General features: G+C 36.2%; 1 protein-coding gene across 21 annotated transcripts in view; it reads left to right on the top strand.

Annotated features, from left to right (window-relative positions):
* CTNNA3 (catenin alpha 3) overlaps positions 1 to 18650 on the top strand; it is a 1507895-nt gene that overhangs the window by 1453550 nt on the left and 35695 nt on the right. For 19 of the 21 annotated variants that reach the window (XM_070225803.1, XM_070225839.1, XM_070225762.1 and 16 more), the window contains one exon: positions 994 to 1128. In XM_070225803.1, the coding sequence (XP_070081904.1) occupies positions 994 to 1128 (135 nt within the window). Of the gene's footprint in view, positions 1 to 993; positions 1129 to 15421; positions 15688 to 18650 lie in introns of those variants that run through there. The other 2 variants (XM_070225844.1, XM_070225850.1) reach the window with 2 other exon arrangements.

The raw sequence follows: 18650 nt of genomic DNA, 5'->3' as shown, positions 1-18650 counted from the left end.
TTTCAGGAATTTTTAAAAATCTGTTATAATTTCATAGGGGAAAGAGCACAAAGATTAAACCCTGACTGCAGATATTTACCACCTTATGCTCAAGCTCAAAGCTGTCGTCCAGGAAGTTCCTTATGGAAGATAATATAATGTAGGAGACTGTTTTTGGTAAAGAAACTTGATACATCTCTAAAATATGTATTCTATCTGTTTCTTGGCTCCAGGTAGATCTACGCCTGTAATCTAAGATGGAAATGGTTTCCTTTGTCTGTAATAACTAAGAACATTGAATACTGAAAGTAATAGAACATATATGTTTTCTTGCTGACATTTTTTTTGCCAAGGAAGATTAACCCTGAGCTAACATTTGTTCCCAATGTTCCTCTTTTTTTCTGGAGGAAGATTAGCCCTGAGCTAAATCTGTGCCAGGCTTCCTCCACTTTACATGTGGATCACCACCATGGCACAGCTGATGGGTGGTGTAGGTGTGCACCTGGGATCTGGACCTGCGATCCTGGGCCAGCAAACCTGAGTGCGCAGAACTTAATCACCACGCCATGGCACCTGCCCCACAGATATTTTTGTGTCTGTATAAATAACAAAAGTCAGACAATGCAGAACGATGGATCTCAAGGGATATTCTAATAACAACTCTAGGTGAAAGGAATAATTATGTTTTAAATATTTCTTTAGATTTACCTAAAAATATATTCTGAAAGCTTCTAACCCTATCATAAGTTAAAGGCTACTATTTTATGTGGATTTCATGTCTGGAAATTCCTTTACTATTTCTTTTGTCTACGCTGAAGTAATTAAGATTGAAACATGAATACACTTTTCTGGTGGTAGAAGCATAGCAGAATCTACATGGGTTTGGTCTGAGAAATGGGGCTAAATGAAAATAAACTTGCTGTCTTATAAGGTACCAGCAATGCCAATATTTACTCACTATAGTCTACTTATTTATTTTATTTATTTTCATTTTTATCTTTTATGCATATTTAGTGTCCAGATCCATCATGCAAACAGGACTTGCTGGCCTACCTGGAACAGATTAAGTTCTACTCTCACCAACTGAAAATCTGCAGTCAAGTAAAAGCTGAGATCCAGAACCTGGGGGGAGAGCTCATCATGTCAGCTGTGAGTACTGTCCAACCCTTACAGCATCACATGTGGAAGATGCTTGAAACAAAGCAGTTACACCCTCCTCACCCCAACAAAACTTGTACATCTATGTAGGTTAGAACAAACTCAATTGGAGTGTATGAAATTGCATGTAATTAAACTAGCAAGAAATCTTCCGAATTTCTTAAAGAAATATTAATTGATACAATTTGTTTTTACTTACTTCAGAGATTTTAGAATGAATCAGGTTTTGTAAGCCACTTAGATAAGAAATGGGTGTTAATTTAGAGCATAGTTTTCAGACTTCAGAAAGTATACAGATGGAGCGCAATTGAATCCTGTAATTTTTATAAAATATATTCATTTGGAATTGCAAATTAATGATGTAATTGCTTTATTATTATTAATTGATATTCATTTATATAACATAGAAATTCAGGTCTTAAAAGCTTTTTATATCTAATTGTAGAAGTGGATTATGATAGGTCATTATAGATTTAGAGGAAATTTAATAAATTCTTTGGTGACGCTGAGTTTCAAATCACTATAAAATGACCGTGGTAGAAATAATTTCTAACTGTTCTGCTCATCTTTTAATAACAGTAGATCATTTCTCTAGAGTGGGTTTGGTAATAAAATAATGTTTGATATCTATATTGGATCCAGTTATCAGTGACTTTGAGAAGGACATGGACCAAGATTATAAATTTAAGTTAAAGTGAAACATCATGAACATTCTTGGAACTTATATTCACGAGAACAAATTTTTTAAAACGGTAACAGCATACTTACAAATTTGTAACATCCAGGACCCCTATAGCCTGACATTATACTTTCCCTCAATGAACTAACACTCCTAAAAAGAACATGGTTGCAAAAACACAAGCACAGAATTACCATCAAGGGTAGAGGGCAGGGAACTAAGCCTTATCAACTATCTCTCGACTATATTCTATCTTGTTTAATCTTCACAATAGCATGCCAGATATATTGTTTATTTTGTTTGTTTTGTTTTCTTTAACACTTGAAAAAAATGAAATTCAGCAAGGTTAAATAGCTTGCCCAAGGTCATAATAGTCAACGTCAGAACTGGGGTTTACCCTGAAAGTCCTTTGTGTCTCTGTTCTGGTGGACAACCTTGAATCTATGATGAAACTGAAGAGCACAAATCAAAAGTGAACAGCTAGGAAATTCTGTCTACTAATTATTAGAGTTAACAAAATGATTTATTTTCCATGATATTCAAATTTTACAGAAACAAATACACAAACCTCTACAACCTATGCAATATTGGTTCCCTATCGTTTTCTCAAAGGAAATATGTTTGTGAATACGTATATGCATACATATATATGTGAACATATACACACAGCATATGTATATATACACACACACTAAAAAATATTATTTCTTTATTTTGGACTACTAGACATTCAGTTTTCATTTTCTCTTTTAGCATTATACTACGCATATTTTTCACAGATTTAATTTGTTTGGAGACCCAAGTCTGTTGTCTGTTTACTTTCCTCAATTTCACATACTCAAGATCATCCACAAGGTCTATTTCAATATGAATTTTATTTTCAAATTATATGCTACTTCTTCATATTATCCGAAACTTTAAAAAAAGTTGCTAGAAGCCCAGCTTATACCTAACTGTTAAAATATGTTACTGTTAATTTTCCCTCCAAAATATAATTTCCTCCAGATGTATAAATTAAGTTTGTATTCTTTTCTGTTTGATATGATGATTTAAATTCATCAACTTTACATATCTTAGAGATAGATTAGGAATGAGCCATTTAGAATGCATGATTTACAATTTGAACGCTGAGTCATTATATAAAAGGAGGACTAGCATTGCAAATCTAAAACTATTTGTCATCGTTTCACTCACTATTTCCCATTAGAAAAAATAAATCTGAGGAAAGGGAGTGTCCCCCTTCACATGCTGTACCGCCATCTGCTTACAGGTCAATCCTGGAGAGATCCTTAAATACCTGTTATTTCCGTGTGTCAAAACACGCTTGCTTTAATCTCTCGGTGACCCTGAGTTCTCATCTTGTTCTTCTTTCTTCCTTAAATTGAAAAGAAGTTCCAATCCAAGTCATCATTTTTTTTTTGAGGTTTTTTGAAAAGTAGCAAGCATGATTCTAAGGCAGGGAAACTCATTAAAAATTATAGAAATTTGGTATTCAAAACTACTGATTATTCAAAGTCCACTAAGTAAAATTTGCATTCCAAATCAGGTTCATGAAATATTGCATTTAGCAGATATATTTGGTTAAAAAGAAGTAGGTATGAATGGAATGCATTTCTGGACTGAATGTGCTGAGTGCTTTCTGGGTCTGGGGTGTTAGTGTCTAGGATAAGGACGATGAATTCATACCATTAAGGACTTTGACTACCATTCTCATAATAGACCATTCGATTAAAATTCTTCTCCAGTCCTTCTTACAGTGATCTGAAAGCACTTATCCTGAATTTACACGTTTCACTTATAAGGCAACTAAAGTGTAATTAGTCCAGTACTCAACTATGAATTGAGCATCCTCTCTGTGCCATGCATTGTAGAACATCTGGGGGATGCAAAATGAGTATATGGTGCCTCCTTTAAGAGGCTCAAATACATACAAAATTAAGACACATAAAATATACCTAAATATGCAAGACAATGTCATAAACTATATAATAGTGATATGCACAAATGCACACCGTAAGAGGTAAGGGAATAATTAATTCTACTGATGTGGCAAGTGAGAAGAGAAAGCTCTGTAAGTTGTTTGACTCTAATTTAGGCCTTGATTAATAAGTAAAAAACAAATGTATACTTATGGGAAAAGCAGAGGAACAGGATTCAAGGTAGATGGGACAAGTGAAATAAAAAGATAGAGGTAGGAAAGGAGAAGGAATATTATAGAAATAACAAACAGTCTGATGTGACAGGAAACAATTGTAGTTGGTACTGTTGGTGTGTGTTTCATTGGATGGGGAATAGAAGAAAACCTGCAAACAAAACTGAGGCTGTTTCAAAAGGATCATTTATAACATTTTAACTTTACCCTGTAGGGAATTGAGAGTAATTGAAAACTTTTCTGTTTGAGATGGGCGTAAACAGATCTATGTATTTGGAAGTTAACTCTTTTTGACAGGGTGGTGATAGATTGGAAAGATGAGGGACTGGAGGAGGAGGCTTATTTTGGAATGATTTTTAAAAATAGTCCAAAGCAGTAACAATGAGAACCTGGGTGAAGGCAATATTGATGAGAACGGGGAGGAGTGTATCCATGCAAGAAAAATATCTGAAGTAGACGTAATTAAAATCAATGGTCTATTGAATGTTAAGGATGAAGGAGAAGGAAGAATTAAGACTTACCTCTGAGGATTTGATAGCTTAGTCAAGAGTGGTATCATTAACCAAAAGCCATACATAGAAGCAAGAGCAGATTAGGAGGAGTAAGACAAGTCATTCAGGTTTTGCTTGTTGAATTTAAGTGACTAAGGCACATATGAAGAGAAAAGTCTAGGAGAAGTTGGGTATATGGTTCTGGAACTCAGGAGACAGACATGAAGGAGAAATGGACGGGACCATCCAGTGAAAGTATATTGAAGAAGACAAAAAATAACTCAGAGATCCAAGAAAGAATTTTTTCTACACACAAGTGATTCTAATGTTCCTGTATCAGATACAAAGACTTGGTTTTGGCACTTTAAGCAAATTGGGAGTTTACTATCTCCATAAAAAAAGCCTGAGAATGGGCAGTCCAGGACTGTTACGGCAGCTTCACAAAGTCATCAGGGAATGAGGCACTTCTGTCTTTATGCTTTATTAGCCTTGTGTTCTGACTTTCATTTTTATCAAGGTCAAAATATGCCTTCTGCATCTCTGTCTATGGATTTTTATATTCCAGACCGTAGGAATGAAGAGAAATGGAAGCAAACATTACTTACATCTTTTTAAGTCCTTTCCAGATGCTTTCTTTTGCATATTATTGGCCAGAACTTAATCAGAGGTCTATACATAACCTCAAGGGATGCTGCAAAATGTAAAATTTATTTGTTTGTGTTTTAATCTTGGAACATTGCTTTCCTCAATTAAATGAGAATTTTCTTTCTATGAAAAGAGAGACTGCCTATTGGGTGGCAACTAGCAATTTCTACCATATGTCTCTCTGATTATCAAAATCACAACAGTCTTCGCATATATTGTAGTTATCTGATTTTTTATGTATATTCTCCTCTAGACTATAATGTCTTTGAATATTTTTGAATGATTGAAAATATAGTAGCCAATGACCATAAATAATGCAGAAAATTCAGATTGACTGAGCTTTCAAGTGTATACTGAATCTTGCACTTAATAAGATATATTTAGATCTTTTCCAAAGCAATATCAGTAATACAGTGAAGGTAAAAATTAGACCATAGTGGGCTGAATACTGAGTATGCAGTGACAGAAAAAAGATGGCAGCATAGACTAAATTTTTAAGTAGTTTGTAATTGAAAGGAAGGAGAAAGAGAGAGAGAGAGAAAGGGAGGGAGGGAGGGAGAGAGAATTGACTGACAGATGGAATTGCTGGAAGCTTCTTTTCTTCCATTTTTTGGTTAACATTTTTATTTATGTACTTTTTAAGATGGCAGTAATTGAGAAAATTTTTAGGCAAAGAGCAAGAAAAATCCGGAAAAGAATGAATCAATGAACAATTAAGACTAACTGATAGAATAAAGTCTTAAGCAAGGGACAGGGAATGGAATTAGGAAAACAGGTAGAAAGACTAGCTTTGGAAGAAAGGAACTCTCCAGAGCCAGGATAAAGATGAATGAAGACATAAACACATTTGGATAGAGATGAATGGGAAGTTGATCTTCTTATGGATCCCATATTTTGATGAAATGGAAGGAGTAGTTTTCTGCTAAGTTTAAGATGTGAGAGCTCAATTCATAGTTTCATTTTAGCAAAAGGACAAACTAAAGATGTCCAAATCTTCACTCACTATTCAATGTTGCTTAGAAGAGAAAATAATCTGAGTTAACAGTAATGATTTGAGGTAGTAATCAGAGATACAGTATGCTAGACATTGTTCCACCAGAGCCAAGCTCCAGGACATTACCTGGGTTATGGAACCTGACTCACTTTCAGTTTATCCTTCAGTCACACGGAAATGAAGCCAAGGTGGCCTTTCGATGGCTATCCTCTCTCAGAGAAAGGGGGAGTATATAAGACTTTAATTGAAAAAATGATAGCAAAACATGATAAAATTATAACTAAACATACTATTGCAGATGAGTTTCCACAGTCACCCCGACTTATTAATGTACTAGTTTGGGAATATAGTCAAAAGATAATGCTAGGAAGATTAAAATGTACCTGGGTTACCCAAGGGCATTCCCGTAAATTCTCCATCAATTGTACCTCTAGTGTTCTTATGTACAGTGCCAAGTGAGGAAGCCGTTGTATTTTATGAAGGGAGTGTCACCGTAAAGAAATATTGTTATATTTTAGCCTGTATGTATAAAAAATAAAATTCAGGAGAAAACAGTCAAGTAATTAAAATGGCTTTAAACTCTTCAAATTACCCTTTCCCCAAGTGTTGTTTTTAGGCCTGCAATTTTTTATACTACTTAATACTGATTAATTATGTTATATAATCACTATGTTTTGTGTATTTCCTTTAATGTGTTTAATTGTGCTGTCTTACTCTGAGGCAGGTGTGCCAAAGCCACAATTTTAAAGATTGGATAAATAAATATAACTCATCAGTTGGGGGGAAAGATCAGCAAGATTGAAAATTTGCCAAGCAACAGCAACTCAGCTTTAGCAGAAATCAAGGGGCAGTGTGCATTCAATTAGGAATGATAGGGAATAGCAACAATACAGCTATTGACCAAAAGAGCCACTAGGGCCTACAGAACTCAGGCAATCAACTACACACAGAATGACTTAGTAGGTTAATGTGCTTGCCACATTAAGACATTAAGGGAATTAGTGAATGAGCTTTCTGAACCTACTGCAGTTATTGGTAGTCATCAAGAAAATTGGGAAAAGTAAAAGAAGATTTGGGAAATTAACTGAAGTATTTAGAGGTTAAAAAAATGACTGAGAGATGTACGAAATGGAATGAAGAGAGATGAAAGAAATGAAAAAGGGAAGATAAATGCGGAGAAGGGCACAGAGAAAAGGAAAGAGGGAAGACACTTTGCCAACAAATTTAACTCTCTATAGAGTTGTTTTGTTTGTTTGTTTGTTTGTTTAATGCTAGGTAGGAGGCAAATGGAAGTAATCGGACCTTAGAAATTCAAAGAATATATTTTAAAAATAAGAAAATGTGCGGGATATTGTGTTCTTCTTTATTGCATTGTAATAAAGTGGACTAAGAAATTCTCTTGATATCTAAACAAACTGATACCATAATGGATTCGATTTTCTTGAGAATGCTGCTTGTGTTATGCATCCAGTTGTAATAGCACTTGAAGGAATCTTAGAGATAATCTATTCACGTCATAATTATTTAACTCAAATTAACTTTACAAACAATGAAATAGGTCAGGGACTTTCAATGACTTGCCCTAGTTCATGAAGTGTCTAATGGCAGAGCCAGGACTAGAATCTAACTCTTATGTTTTCACTTTATTGCTACTGAAAGTAAGCCCTATGGCCTCCCAGTGAGTTTAGTGGCAAAATGACAGGCGGTAGTATTCGTACACTCAGCTGAGATGGTCGCTACAGATATCAAAACATAAGGAATGGTTTTAATTGAAAGGTGTGAGAAAACACTGACTAGAACATAGTATTCATTGATAATAATGATGATTTAATGATCCTGAACTCCTAAGAAAGCCTGACCAGGACAAATTCTTCAACTTCAACGTGGGAAGCTAATGTGAGACAATAGGAAAACTACTGGACTTCAAATCAGGAGACCCAGGTTGCAGTCTAGACATTAATCTTTTTGTGTTTGTGTTTCTTCATCTAAGGTTTGGGATTAAATGACCTCTGTGGTTCCTTCTAACTCAGAATTTATGATCTTATTCTCTTTTATAGTGAATTTTTAAATTCCTCTCTTATTTCCTCTTATGTATATTCTTCAACTATTTTCTTTGTGATTACCATGCAGGTTACATTTAATATGCTAAAGTTATAATATTCTAATTGAATTTATTCAAGCTTAACTTCAATAATATACAAGAATTCTACTTCTTTAGTAGCTTTATCCTCCACTCCCTTCAGTTGTGGATGTCAAAATTACATCTTTATAAATTATTTATTTAAAAACATAAACTAAAAAAACTTTAATGCAGTAGTATCCTAAATTATATAGAAAACAAAATGTGGAGTTAGAAACCAAAATTACAATGATACTAACTTTGAATAATAATTTTTTTAATGTGTTAGTTTCTTAAATCATGTAGAAAACAAAAATTGGAGTTACACACCATTATTACAATGAAACCAGCTTTTATAATTGTCCGTATATTTACTGTTACTGAGATCTTTATTTCTTCATACAACTTTGAGTTGCTGTGTAGTGTCTTTCATTTCAACCTACAAGAATCCCCTCAGCATTTCTTGCAGGGCAGGTCTAGTGATAATGAACTCTCTCAGCTTTTGTTTACCTTGGGATGTCTTAATTTCTCCCTCACTTTTGAAGGACAGTTTTACTGGATCTAGTTTTCTCAATTGATAGTTTTTCTCTTAGTACCTTAAATATATCATTCCACTGCCCTCTGGCCTTCAAAATTTCCAATGAGAAATATGATGATTATCTTTGAGGATCTGTTATAAGAGACAAGTTGCTTCTCTCTTGCTGCTTTCAAAATTCTCTTTTCATCTTCGGCTTTCAATAGTTTGATTATAATGTGTCTTGATGTGAGTCTCTTTGCGTTCATCCTACTTGGAGTTTATGGAATGTTTTGGATGTTTATATTCACATCTTTTATCAAATTTGGGAAGTTTTCAGCCATTTCAAATATTTTTTTCTGCCTCTTTCTCTCTCTATTCTTCTTGGACTCTCACAATGGGTATCTTGGTCTGCTTGATAGTGTCCCTCAAGTCCCTTAGGCTCTGTTCAGTCTCCTTCAGTCTTTTTTCTGTCTGTTCCTCAGAGTTGTTCATTTCTTTGCCCCCTCTTCAAATCTACTGATTCTTTCTTCTGCCTCCTCAAACAAGCCTTTGAATCCCTCTAGTGAATTTTTCATTTCAGTTATTGTATTTTCAGCTCCAGAATTTCTTTGGTTTCTTTTTAGGTTTTCTTATCTCTTAACTGATACTTCCATTTTCTTCATACATCATTTTCTTGACTTTGCCTATGTCTTCCTTTAGTTCTTTAAGGATCTTTAAGACAGCTGTCTTAAACCGTCTTTCTTTAGTAGATCTACCATTATGTCTTTCCCAGGAACAGTTTCTGTTGTTTTATTTTTTGTCCTTTGAATGGAACATCCTTTCCTGCTTCTTTGTATGCTGTGTTCTTTTTGTTGTTGAAGACTGGATATTTGAATCTAATTATGTGGTAACTCTGGACATCAGATTCTCCTCCTTCTCCAGGGTTTGTTGGATTTTTTTATTTGTTTGCTTTATGGTTTTGTTTTTTTGTGGAGTTTTTGTTTGTTTTGCTTTTTGATTGCTGTAGGCTGTCTCTGTACCAAGGACCAGGCTGAAGTGTAAACTGAAGTTCTTCCCAGGTCTTTTCTGAGCCTATGCCTTCCTCTGGACATGAGCAGTGACTTTCTAATTTCCCCTGTATATGTGACCATTTTTAAATGTCCTAGTCTTCAATGTCTAGCTTCCAAACATGGAAAAAGAGAAAAATGAAGGGGATAAATAAAGTTGCTGGACATAAATCCCCTGGAAGTTACTTCAGCCAGAGTGGGAAGGGCTTGCAACAATGACAGGTGCAACAACAGTGGTCAATGGCTCTTTGTCTGCATCTCTGTAATGAGAAGCAGTAATCAGTGATCAGAGCACAGACTTTTGATATTTGGAGGACAGGGTCCTTTTTGCCTACCCTGACTCTCACAGGTTGCATGCAAGTTGCTCCAGGAACATGTGCACAGCTTCCGGTTGAGTGGCTGAGGGATGAGGGATGGATAGCTGCTACTGTGCTGAGAGCTGAAATTGACAGAAATTAACCGTAAGGTACCAAGCCTTCCTCTGGAAGTTGCAAGCCCTCAATAGACTCTAGAGTTCCTAAGTAGTTACATCAGACAAATTTCACCAGTATAGTTGTGATCTGGGTGGGGAGACAGATTTCTGGTGCTTCCTATTTTACCATCTTTCTGGAAACATTGATCTCATTCCTTTCTGCTGTTCCTTTCCCTTGCCAGTTTCTATCGAAAATTTTCCTCTAAGAATCAATCATCAAATTGACATAGCAAGTTGTTTTGGTTTGTTTTGTTTTTAAAAAGTGCTTCTAGAAATTTGCTTAAGCAATATGCATCAGTGAGAATGAGATCAAATGTTTTAGGAGTTAGCCATTAATTTCAGATCCAGAGGAAAGTGAGACGTGTATCAAAATGATTCAATATATTGTGAATAGTTATAGGACTGATTTTACATGGCTTTATTGAGACTGCTATGGTATCTCTCTGAGAACAGTGGTGACGTGTTTTGTGAGATTAGATTCTCATTGTGCAATTAAGAGATGGAGAGGATAAAACACCTGGATAAGGCACACACACACAAAAATGTTGAAAAGGAAAGAAATGGAAGGGGAAAGGGAACAAAATTATAAATGTGATGTGAGAATTTCTACTGTTAAATTTACTCCTTATAATAATTGCCATATTCTTATTTGCATTTCAAGTGGTTCAACATTATTAAAAAGGAAAATATTCAAAGAATTTAAAACAATAGAAAAGACTATTTCTGTTTTAGAAAAAAAATTAGCTCGTTATCAATCCTTAGAAAAGAAAAGACAGGATTAATTATTTCTATTGTGTGCTAAACAACCTGAACCACAGAACTTCAAAGGGGTGAGAAGAGAGGTCACCAAAATGAGCAAGATGTATTTGACAGCTATAGGATGGTGCTAAATTCCCTATTAGACAAAGTGCAGCTGAAGAAAAAGAGTAGAGCTGGATGCAAACATCCTGATGTTTATGACTTCAGCTGGAAGTCAGGGAGAAAAGACACAGAAGAAAAGGGGAGAAAAGAAAAAAAATCAAAGAGTAAAGATTCTAGGACAGCAAAGTGCTGGTGTCAAAATCCATAAAGGCACGGAGAAAGGCAGAACTGAAAGCAGATGTGAAAAAGGCACAAGATACTATGGATGACGTTTGCAAAAGTAGTCATTTCAGTCTATGACTCATGCTGAATTTTTGCTTGTTGTTGCATTACGAAGTAATACTAGTCATATTCACAAAAGTTCCTGTGAGGCCATGTTTGTGTGGGGATGTGTGTGTGAGTGTTTTCTCTAACAAAACCAATGCAATCCTATATTGTTTCCTTTTGAGTAGTAAACTCTGAATGATATTAATAGCAAATCAACAACTGTTAGTAATAAATAAAATAAATATTGACATTTATGTATTTGTTTATTTGAGGATTTCTCACCTTTGCCACTATTGGCATTTGGATTTGGGGGCTAGATAGTTATTTGTTGTGGGAGACTGTTCTGTGCATTGTAGAATGTTAGCAGCATCCCTGGACTTGACTCACTAGATGCCAGTCCCCCCCAAATCAGCTGTGATAACCAAAAATGTCTCCAGACACTGTCAAATGCAAAATTGTTCCTGGTTGAGAATTATTGGCCTAAGGGATGACAAGAACTAAGGGAAAGCTAATAATGCTGTTATGGATGTTGCTACTCCAGCCAGATCCCCTCACCTGGTAGTTCACTCATCTCCTAACTCCTGTGAGTGTTGGCTGCCGACATATCACAGCTGCTTCCTTCTCTAGATAATTGTCCTTAGACAAACGGGAGTCCTCCTCTCTGTGTGGTTATGCACCACCACCCCTGCGTACCGTGGAAGCCTAATGATAGTGAATGACTGAGGGTAGGATCCAAAAGACCAGACTCCTTGCCTCAAGATGGAACCAACTCTGCTGTGCATTTCACAGCCCCTATGAGATCAGGCCAAAGCTGGTCTCTGGTTGAGACCAACAATGTTCTTATTACCCTCACCCACCCTATTCTTTTCTCTTCCCATCCCTTCTCCTGAGAACAGGCCTTCAGTAAACCACATGCATAAACTCCTCTCAAGCTCTCTTTGTAGGTACCCACTCAAGAGACAAATGATAGCATCCTTGTGTCCTTTTCCGTCGATTTCTTTGTGGATGGAAAAGAGGTGATGGGAGATTTTGCTGAATTTGGTGAATACACCACTTTTATTGACACATTCATGTATATTCGTTTATCCTCTCAACGATGCTACAAGTAAACTTGTAGCATTTTGTTGACAAGAAAACTAAAGCTAATAAATGAAAATAACTTGCCAAATGTCATATGGTTAGTAAGTGATGGAGTGAAAATGTGAATCCAGGCTCTAGCTTCCGAGCTTTTTGTGTCATTCCACACTAACATATATTTATTCTCATTTTGCTGCCCTGAAACAACAATGCAGAGATGTGTAAACGAGGTCTTTGTTCTCAAAGAATTCAGTTGGAAAGAAAAGACAAGCAAAGCAAATTAATTATAGGAAATGTTAATTTACAAATAGAATTTATATCCTTCATGCTTCTGAAAAATTGTAGCGGTTTCATAAATCCAGAAAAATATAAGAATTAGAAATTTAAACTAAAAACAGACCTTAAATAATTTTTTTTTAATTTTTGGAAAACAAAGAAATGGGTACTACCAAGCTTTCGAGTGAATTACTTACTCTAGTCGAGTACATTCAACTGGAAATTGACAAGTAATTATATTGTATTGTTGTCATTACTTGATGATAACATAGACATTTCTTTACGGAGAGAAAATGTTTATCAGGCTTTAAATTTAAACAGAAATGTATTGCGTGTGGCCATTATTTGAGTAACAATCGGTAACATGATGAATGATGTTTAACCTAGAGGTCTATAAAAGACAGAAATGCTCAAAGAAACATTTCTTACACTGTCCCTCAATAAAACGTGAAGTTGCAACATTAAATCTCAATTTAGTGAAGCCTTTCAGCAGACAGTTGTGATAATATGATCTGGAAATGCTGCTTTTGATGATGTAGCTAATCACAAAAATAACACAACCCTCGGGGAACAAGTGCATTCAGTCATCTCTTCACAATATTAGATGTCTCGGGAAAGTTTAGAGCAAGCCCTGGGTCACAGGCAATTAATTCATGGTTGAATTTTATGATAAAGTTCTGTGTTTTTTCAAAAGGGATACATACACTTTAGATATCACTCATATACTGCAAACATTGAGCAACTACTGTGTGTGTGTGTGCATTCGTGTGTATGTGCACACATGGTATTATTTATTATTGCTAATGGCAAAATTGACACTCTTCCATGAGTGTTTTACGAGCTCCACTTAAACCTTCAACCAGATATAGAGTACAAATCCACTCCTATTCCGCACAAAAATGAATCATTTTTAGTCTAGCCTCAGGCTCTGCATCATGTAGCATGGAAAAAGAATATCTGTAATTGAAAAAAACATTTAAAGAAGGTTTTTCTAGTCAACAAAATCGAGTTAGTCAACTTAGGTTCTGTTCTACTGTCACAAAAAATAGCTCCCAATTCTCATGACTTAAAACCACAAAGTTTTTAATTTTTGCTCATTTAACTTTGATGCAAATTGGTAGAGAGCTTTTCTCTATGTAGTTACTCAGAACCGGGATTCATGTACTTCCTGGAATCTCACTATGAGGCCTCCATCAACTCTGTACAAGGAAAGGGAAGGCCAGGAGGGTTGTTCACTGGCTCATAAATACCTTCCAAGAGGGAAATAAAGTATTACATGTAATGTGCTTACCGTGGTGTCTAGCATTTAGCAGGTACTTATTAAATATCAGCTAGTAACAGTAGCAGTGGTAGTAGTAGTCATCACAGTAGTAATTGTATTAGCTAATGTGGGATAATGCTAACTTTACCATGAAGTGATGTTATTCATGGTATGTTTCATCTAATTATTATACAAGTTTATTTCAAATTAAGTTTAAAGGAAGAAGCCTAAGAAAATGTTCTCCTTTTAGTGGGATATTTCCTTTGCATATCACAAAGTTGCTTACTGCCCATCCCTGTTTCAGCAGCAGCACTTGATAAGGGATTTGAGGATTGGCTTGTGTACCACAATTAGAGTTTGATCCACATGCAGCTGATGAGTAATAGAAGAAGTTACAGTCTGTCTTAGGCTATTCTTGACTATACTCAGAACAAGGGAAAAGACCTTCAGGTAGATACTTGGACTTTAATCTACTTGTTGCCAATGCAAATGGAAACATTTAGCCCTTAGATTTGAAGAAAGATCAAACACAGAGATATTTTTATTCAATGTCAAGACTGTTTATGCAAATATCACATGTTCAGAATTATTCAATTGCAATATAGAGTAGAACTTCAGCTGCCCAAAAATTCAGGGGAGTCATTTTGGTAAGATTAACATTTCTGATAGCGTGGGCTTTTAAGATCTCGGGCAGAAGACAACAGCCCAATATGTTACAGAAACGTTTAACAGCAGTACAGAATTAATAAGCAATTAGGTGTTTGGGGCAATAGACGTCAAAGATCTATAGCCAAGGAAGTACTCTAATTTGAATAGTCTGAAGAATTTCACAGAAAATTTGAGCTGAATAATAAAGAATTTGAAGAATTTAGTTAGATAGATAAGAGAAATGTTCTATGAAACAGAACTAAAAATATAAATTGCCATAAAAGGCAAGGTAATGTTTTTAATGATAAATCAAGAAAAGTCTATTTGGATTAAGGAATACTGTAAGTATAGACCCATGAACCTTTTTTATCCTTTTTAAAGATTGGCGCCTGAGCTAACAACTGTTGCCAGTCTTCTTTTTTGTCCCCACTGATTTTTCTCCCCAAATCCCACCAGTACATAGCTTTATATTTTAGTTGTGGGTCCTTCTAGTTGCAGCATGTGGGGCACCACCTCAACATGGCCCAATGAGTGGTGGCATGTCCGCGCCCAGGATCTGAACCCTGGGCCAATGAGGTGGAGCATGCAAACTTAACCACTCAGCCACGGGGCCAGCCCCTAGACCCATAAACCTTTTGCCTGAATAGTTTGTGTGTGTATGTGAATGAGAGTGAGAAAAAGACAGAAACAGAGACTGACAAAAGATGGAGAGAATGGGTAGTATGACTAGGGTTCTTTAAGCTAAAAAAGTTCTGAGATTGTATCCTCATACATTGCAGGTGAGAATGCAAACTGGTGCAACCACTATGGAAAACAGCACGGAGATTTATCAAAAAATTAAAAATAAAACTACCATACGATCAAGCTATTTCACTTCTAGGTATTTATCCAAAGAACGTGAAAACACTAATCCAAAAAGATCTATGCACCCCTACGTTCACTACAGCATTGTTCACAACAGCCAAGATGTGGAAGCAACTCAAGTGCCCACCAACAGATGAATGGATAAAGAAGATGTGGTATATATATAATGGAATACCACTCAGCCATAAAAAAGGAAAAATTGTACCATTTGTGACAACTTGGGTGGACCTTGAGGGTATTAAGTAAAATGTCAGTCAGAGAAAGACAAATACGGTACAATTTCACACATACGTGGAGGATAAACAAACAAATACATAGAAAAGGAGAACAGATTGGTGGTTACCAGAGGAGAAGGGGGAGGAGGAAAAGCAAAAGGGGTAAAGGAGCACATATGTATGGTGACAGATGGAATCAAGACTTTTGGTGGTGAACATGATATAGTCTATAGAGAAACTCAAGTGTAATAATGTACACCAGAAATTTACACAATGTTATAAACCAGTGTGACCTCAATAAAATAATTTTTTAAAAATTCTGAGATTCCATTTAGAGTTAAAGGAGTATAGGGTTTTGTGTGTGTTTGTGTGTGCACACATAAGTATAGTTTACATATGTAAACCAGGTGTGCAATATGTATGCATATGTCTGTCTGTGTATGTACATGAAATGAGTGCTTATTAATGCTAGACACTGTCCTAAGTATTTGAGATGCGTTTACTTTCATAATCCTTACCAAAAAAAAAGTTGTATGAGATAGCTAGTGTTCTTACTATTTTTATAGATATGGAAACTGAAGCTTCAAAAGGTTGAGCAACTTCTCCAAGATCACAAAGCTATCAAAAGGGAAGGCAAGATCTTAAGCCCAGTCCTTTGACTCTAAATCACATACATGCAATGCTAAGTGGCCCAGCAAACAGGTACAGAAGCTTTATTGAAAAGGGAAAATTGAACAAATTCAATGTCCGTATCTCACACTTTGAGCAGATGCGGCACTTTTCTAGGACAAGTTTCTTATTCTTCATTTCTGTGGTGATTATGAGGGTAATGATAACAATGACAGCTAACATTTATCGAGCTCTTAATAACAACCAGAAGTCATTTTAAATCCCTTACAAATATTAATTATTTTATACTCACAACAATGTTCTGAGGAAAGTCCCACTATGATTCCCATTTTATAAATAAGAAACTAAGGCTCAGAGAGCTTAAGTACAGGGAAAGGGATCTATCTCTTTCTCCTCCTCCTCCACCTCCGTCATCCAGCTCCCTCTCTAGGAGGGCCTCTGCTGCCCTTGATATGCAGTGACAGTGGCTTAGGGGTCACAAAGATGAAATCAGAGTCCTTCTTTATCTGTCTGCCCATTCACATAGATGCTTTCTCGTATTTCCAACACTGTGTTCCGAAATAGCTAACCCACTAGAGTCATCCTCATGGTCCTTCACACTCTGTCCTTTGTGGAGTGGAACTTGAAACCCAGCATTTTTAGAGCTCAAAAGTATTACACCTTTCCTCCATGAGCTCTCAATCAAGTTCTTCCAAGGAAAGGGTGTCACCCTAAGGCATTTCTGCACATAGCCAGTCATTAAAGTGAAATTAAAACTAGCATGCTGATGCAAGTGTCAGTGCCAGACTCTGCTTAAAGGCACCGTTGATTATTTATGGTCATGACGACATCCAGTCCTTTTTCACAATTGAGTCACTGATAGTCTTTAACTGGTGGTCACCTCTATGTTCATGACTTCTCCACGTCTCACTATATATATCTGCCTGGCTATTACTATATCTCTTTGACCTTTATTTGGTCTCTTTTGTGTTTTAAGCAATTACTGGAGTCTATGAAACAAGCCTCCCCTTTGTACCATTTAATTTAATTAGACCTCTCATTTGAGCTCTTGCTGAGTCAATATTTAGTTCCTTGTCTACATCCCTGGGACAGCCTGAAACATACCATACGCTAGCTAAATGGCTTAATACACACAGACATATGAGCTGAATGCCTTAGTTTGCATTCTCTCTCTCTGCACAGTATCCGGGGGATGCCACTACAAAACTCCTCCACTTCGCCTTCCCCCTTAATTGTGCTTCTCCATGGTTTACCTGGCAATTCCTTTTTCTGGATGATAAACTACAATGGGACAGAAAGAAGAGCAACCCTCAGCATTGTCTTACTAATTTTGTTTGTAGAGCTGTTTCTCTAATGTAGCATTTTCGAATAGGTCCATTATACATCTGCTTTTCCACCTGGGAGAACCAGCCATGCCAGGTGCAATGCTGTTGATGGCACAATTTTACCTAATGCCATTCAGTGTCTCGGAGTGAGCTGAAAAGAGAGGGGGAGGTGATGAATGGCGCTCCAGAGCAACCCCAGTTTGTTTCTACTTTGGAGGGGTCGGGGTAAATATTTGGACTGTTTATGGTCTCTGTTAGAAAAGGGGTTTGAAACATGAGAAAGAAGGTCATCTAATTCATCCAAGATGACTTAAGAATCTGCTCTTGCCAACCTTTCAGACTATAAAAGTCTTCTCAAGTAAAAAGGATTTTGTTTTAGCCATGATCTCTGGGGACATATACCAAGGGCATTTGCCTGAATATAGAAATATATACATATGTACATACATACGAATAGTAGTTGTTTTTAAAAAGGTACATCTGCAGGATCTTCCAATTTAAAGTTTAGATATAATAATGTAAGAATAGCTGACTTGTTAAAGCCTCATGATATGTAAGACGCTGTGTTTTATATACATCATCTCCTTTAGTTATTATCTGCCTAGTGTGTAAATATTATCATCTCCATTTTACAAAGGATGACCTGTGTCTCATAGAAGTTTAATAATTTGCCCACATTTACATACCTATTGTAAGATGGAGCCAGGAGGAGAATGCAGGTCTTTCCGATTCCAAAGTTCACCCACATGCTTTGTAAAGAGGTTCCTGCTCTATAAAGAAATGGAATCATAAAGCAGGGACCCATTTCCGGGATCTCATATTGCTCTTGCCTGTAGATCTGTGAGCCAGCGTGAATGGAAATCCTAAGAGGAAGGCGCACTTTGCCAGCGTGAACCATTCACGCTGCTAGCTGCATGCAGCAAGCAGGTTTGACGTAAAGTCATTTCGAGATTTTGTTTTTCCTATATCATTCA

This window comes from Equus caballus, chromosome 1 (assembly GCF_041296265.1).
Source record: "Equus caballus isolate H_3958 breed thoroughbred chromosome 1, TB-T2T, whole genome shotgun sequence".
NCBI classification, from domain to species: Eukaryota; Metazoa; Chordata; class Mammalia; order Perissodactyla; family Equidae; genus Equus; species Equus caballus.
The sequence above is the reverse complement of the archived record's forward strand: the minus strand, read 5'-3'. Positions and strand labels throughout refer to the sequence as shown.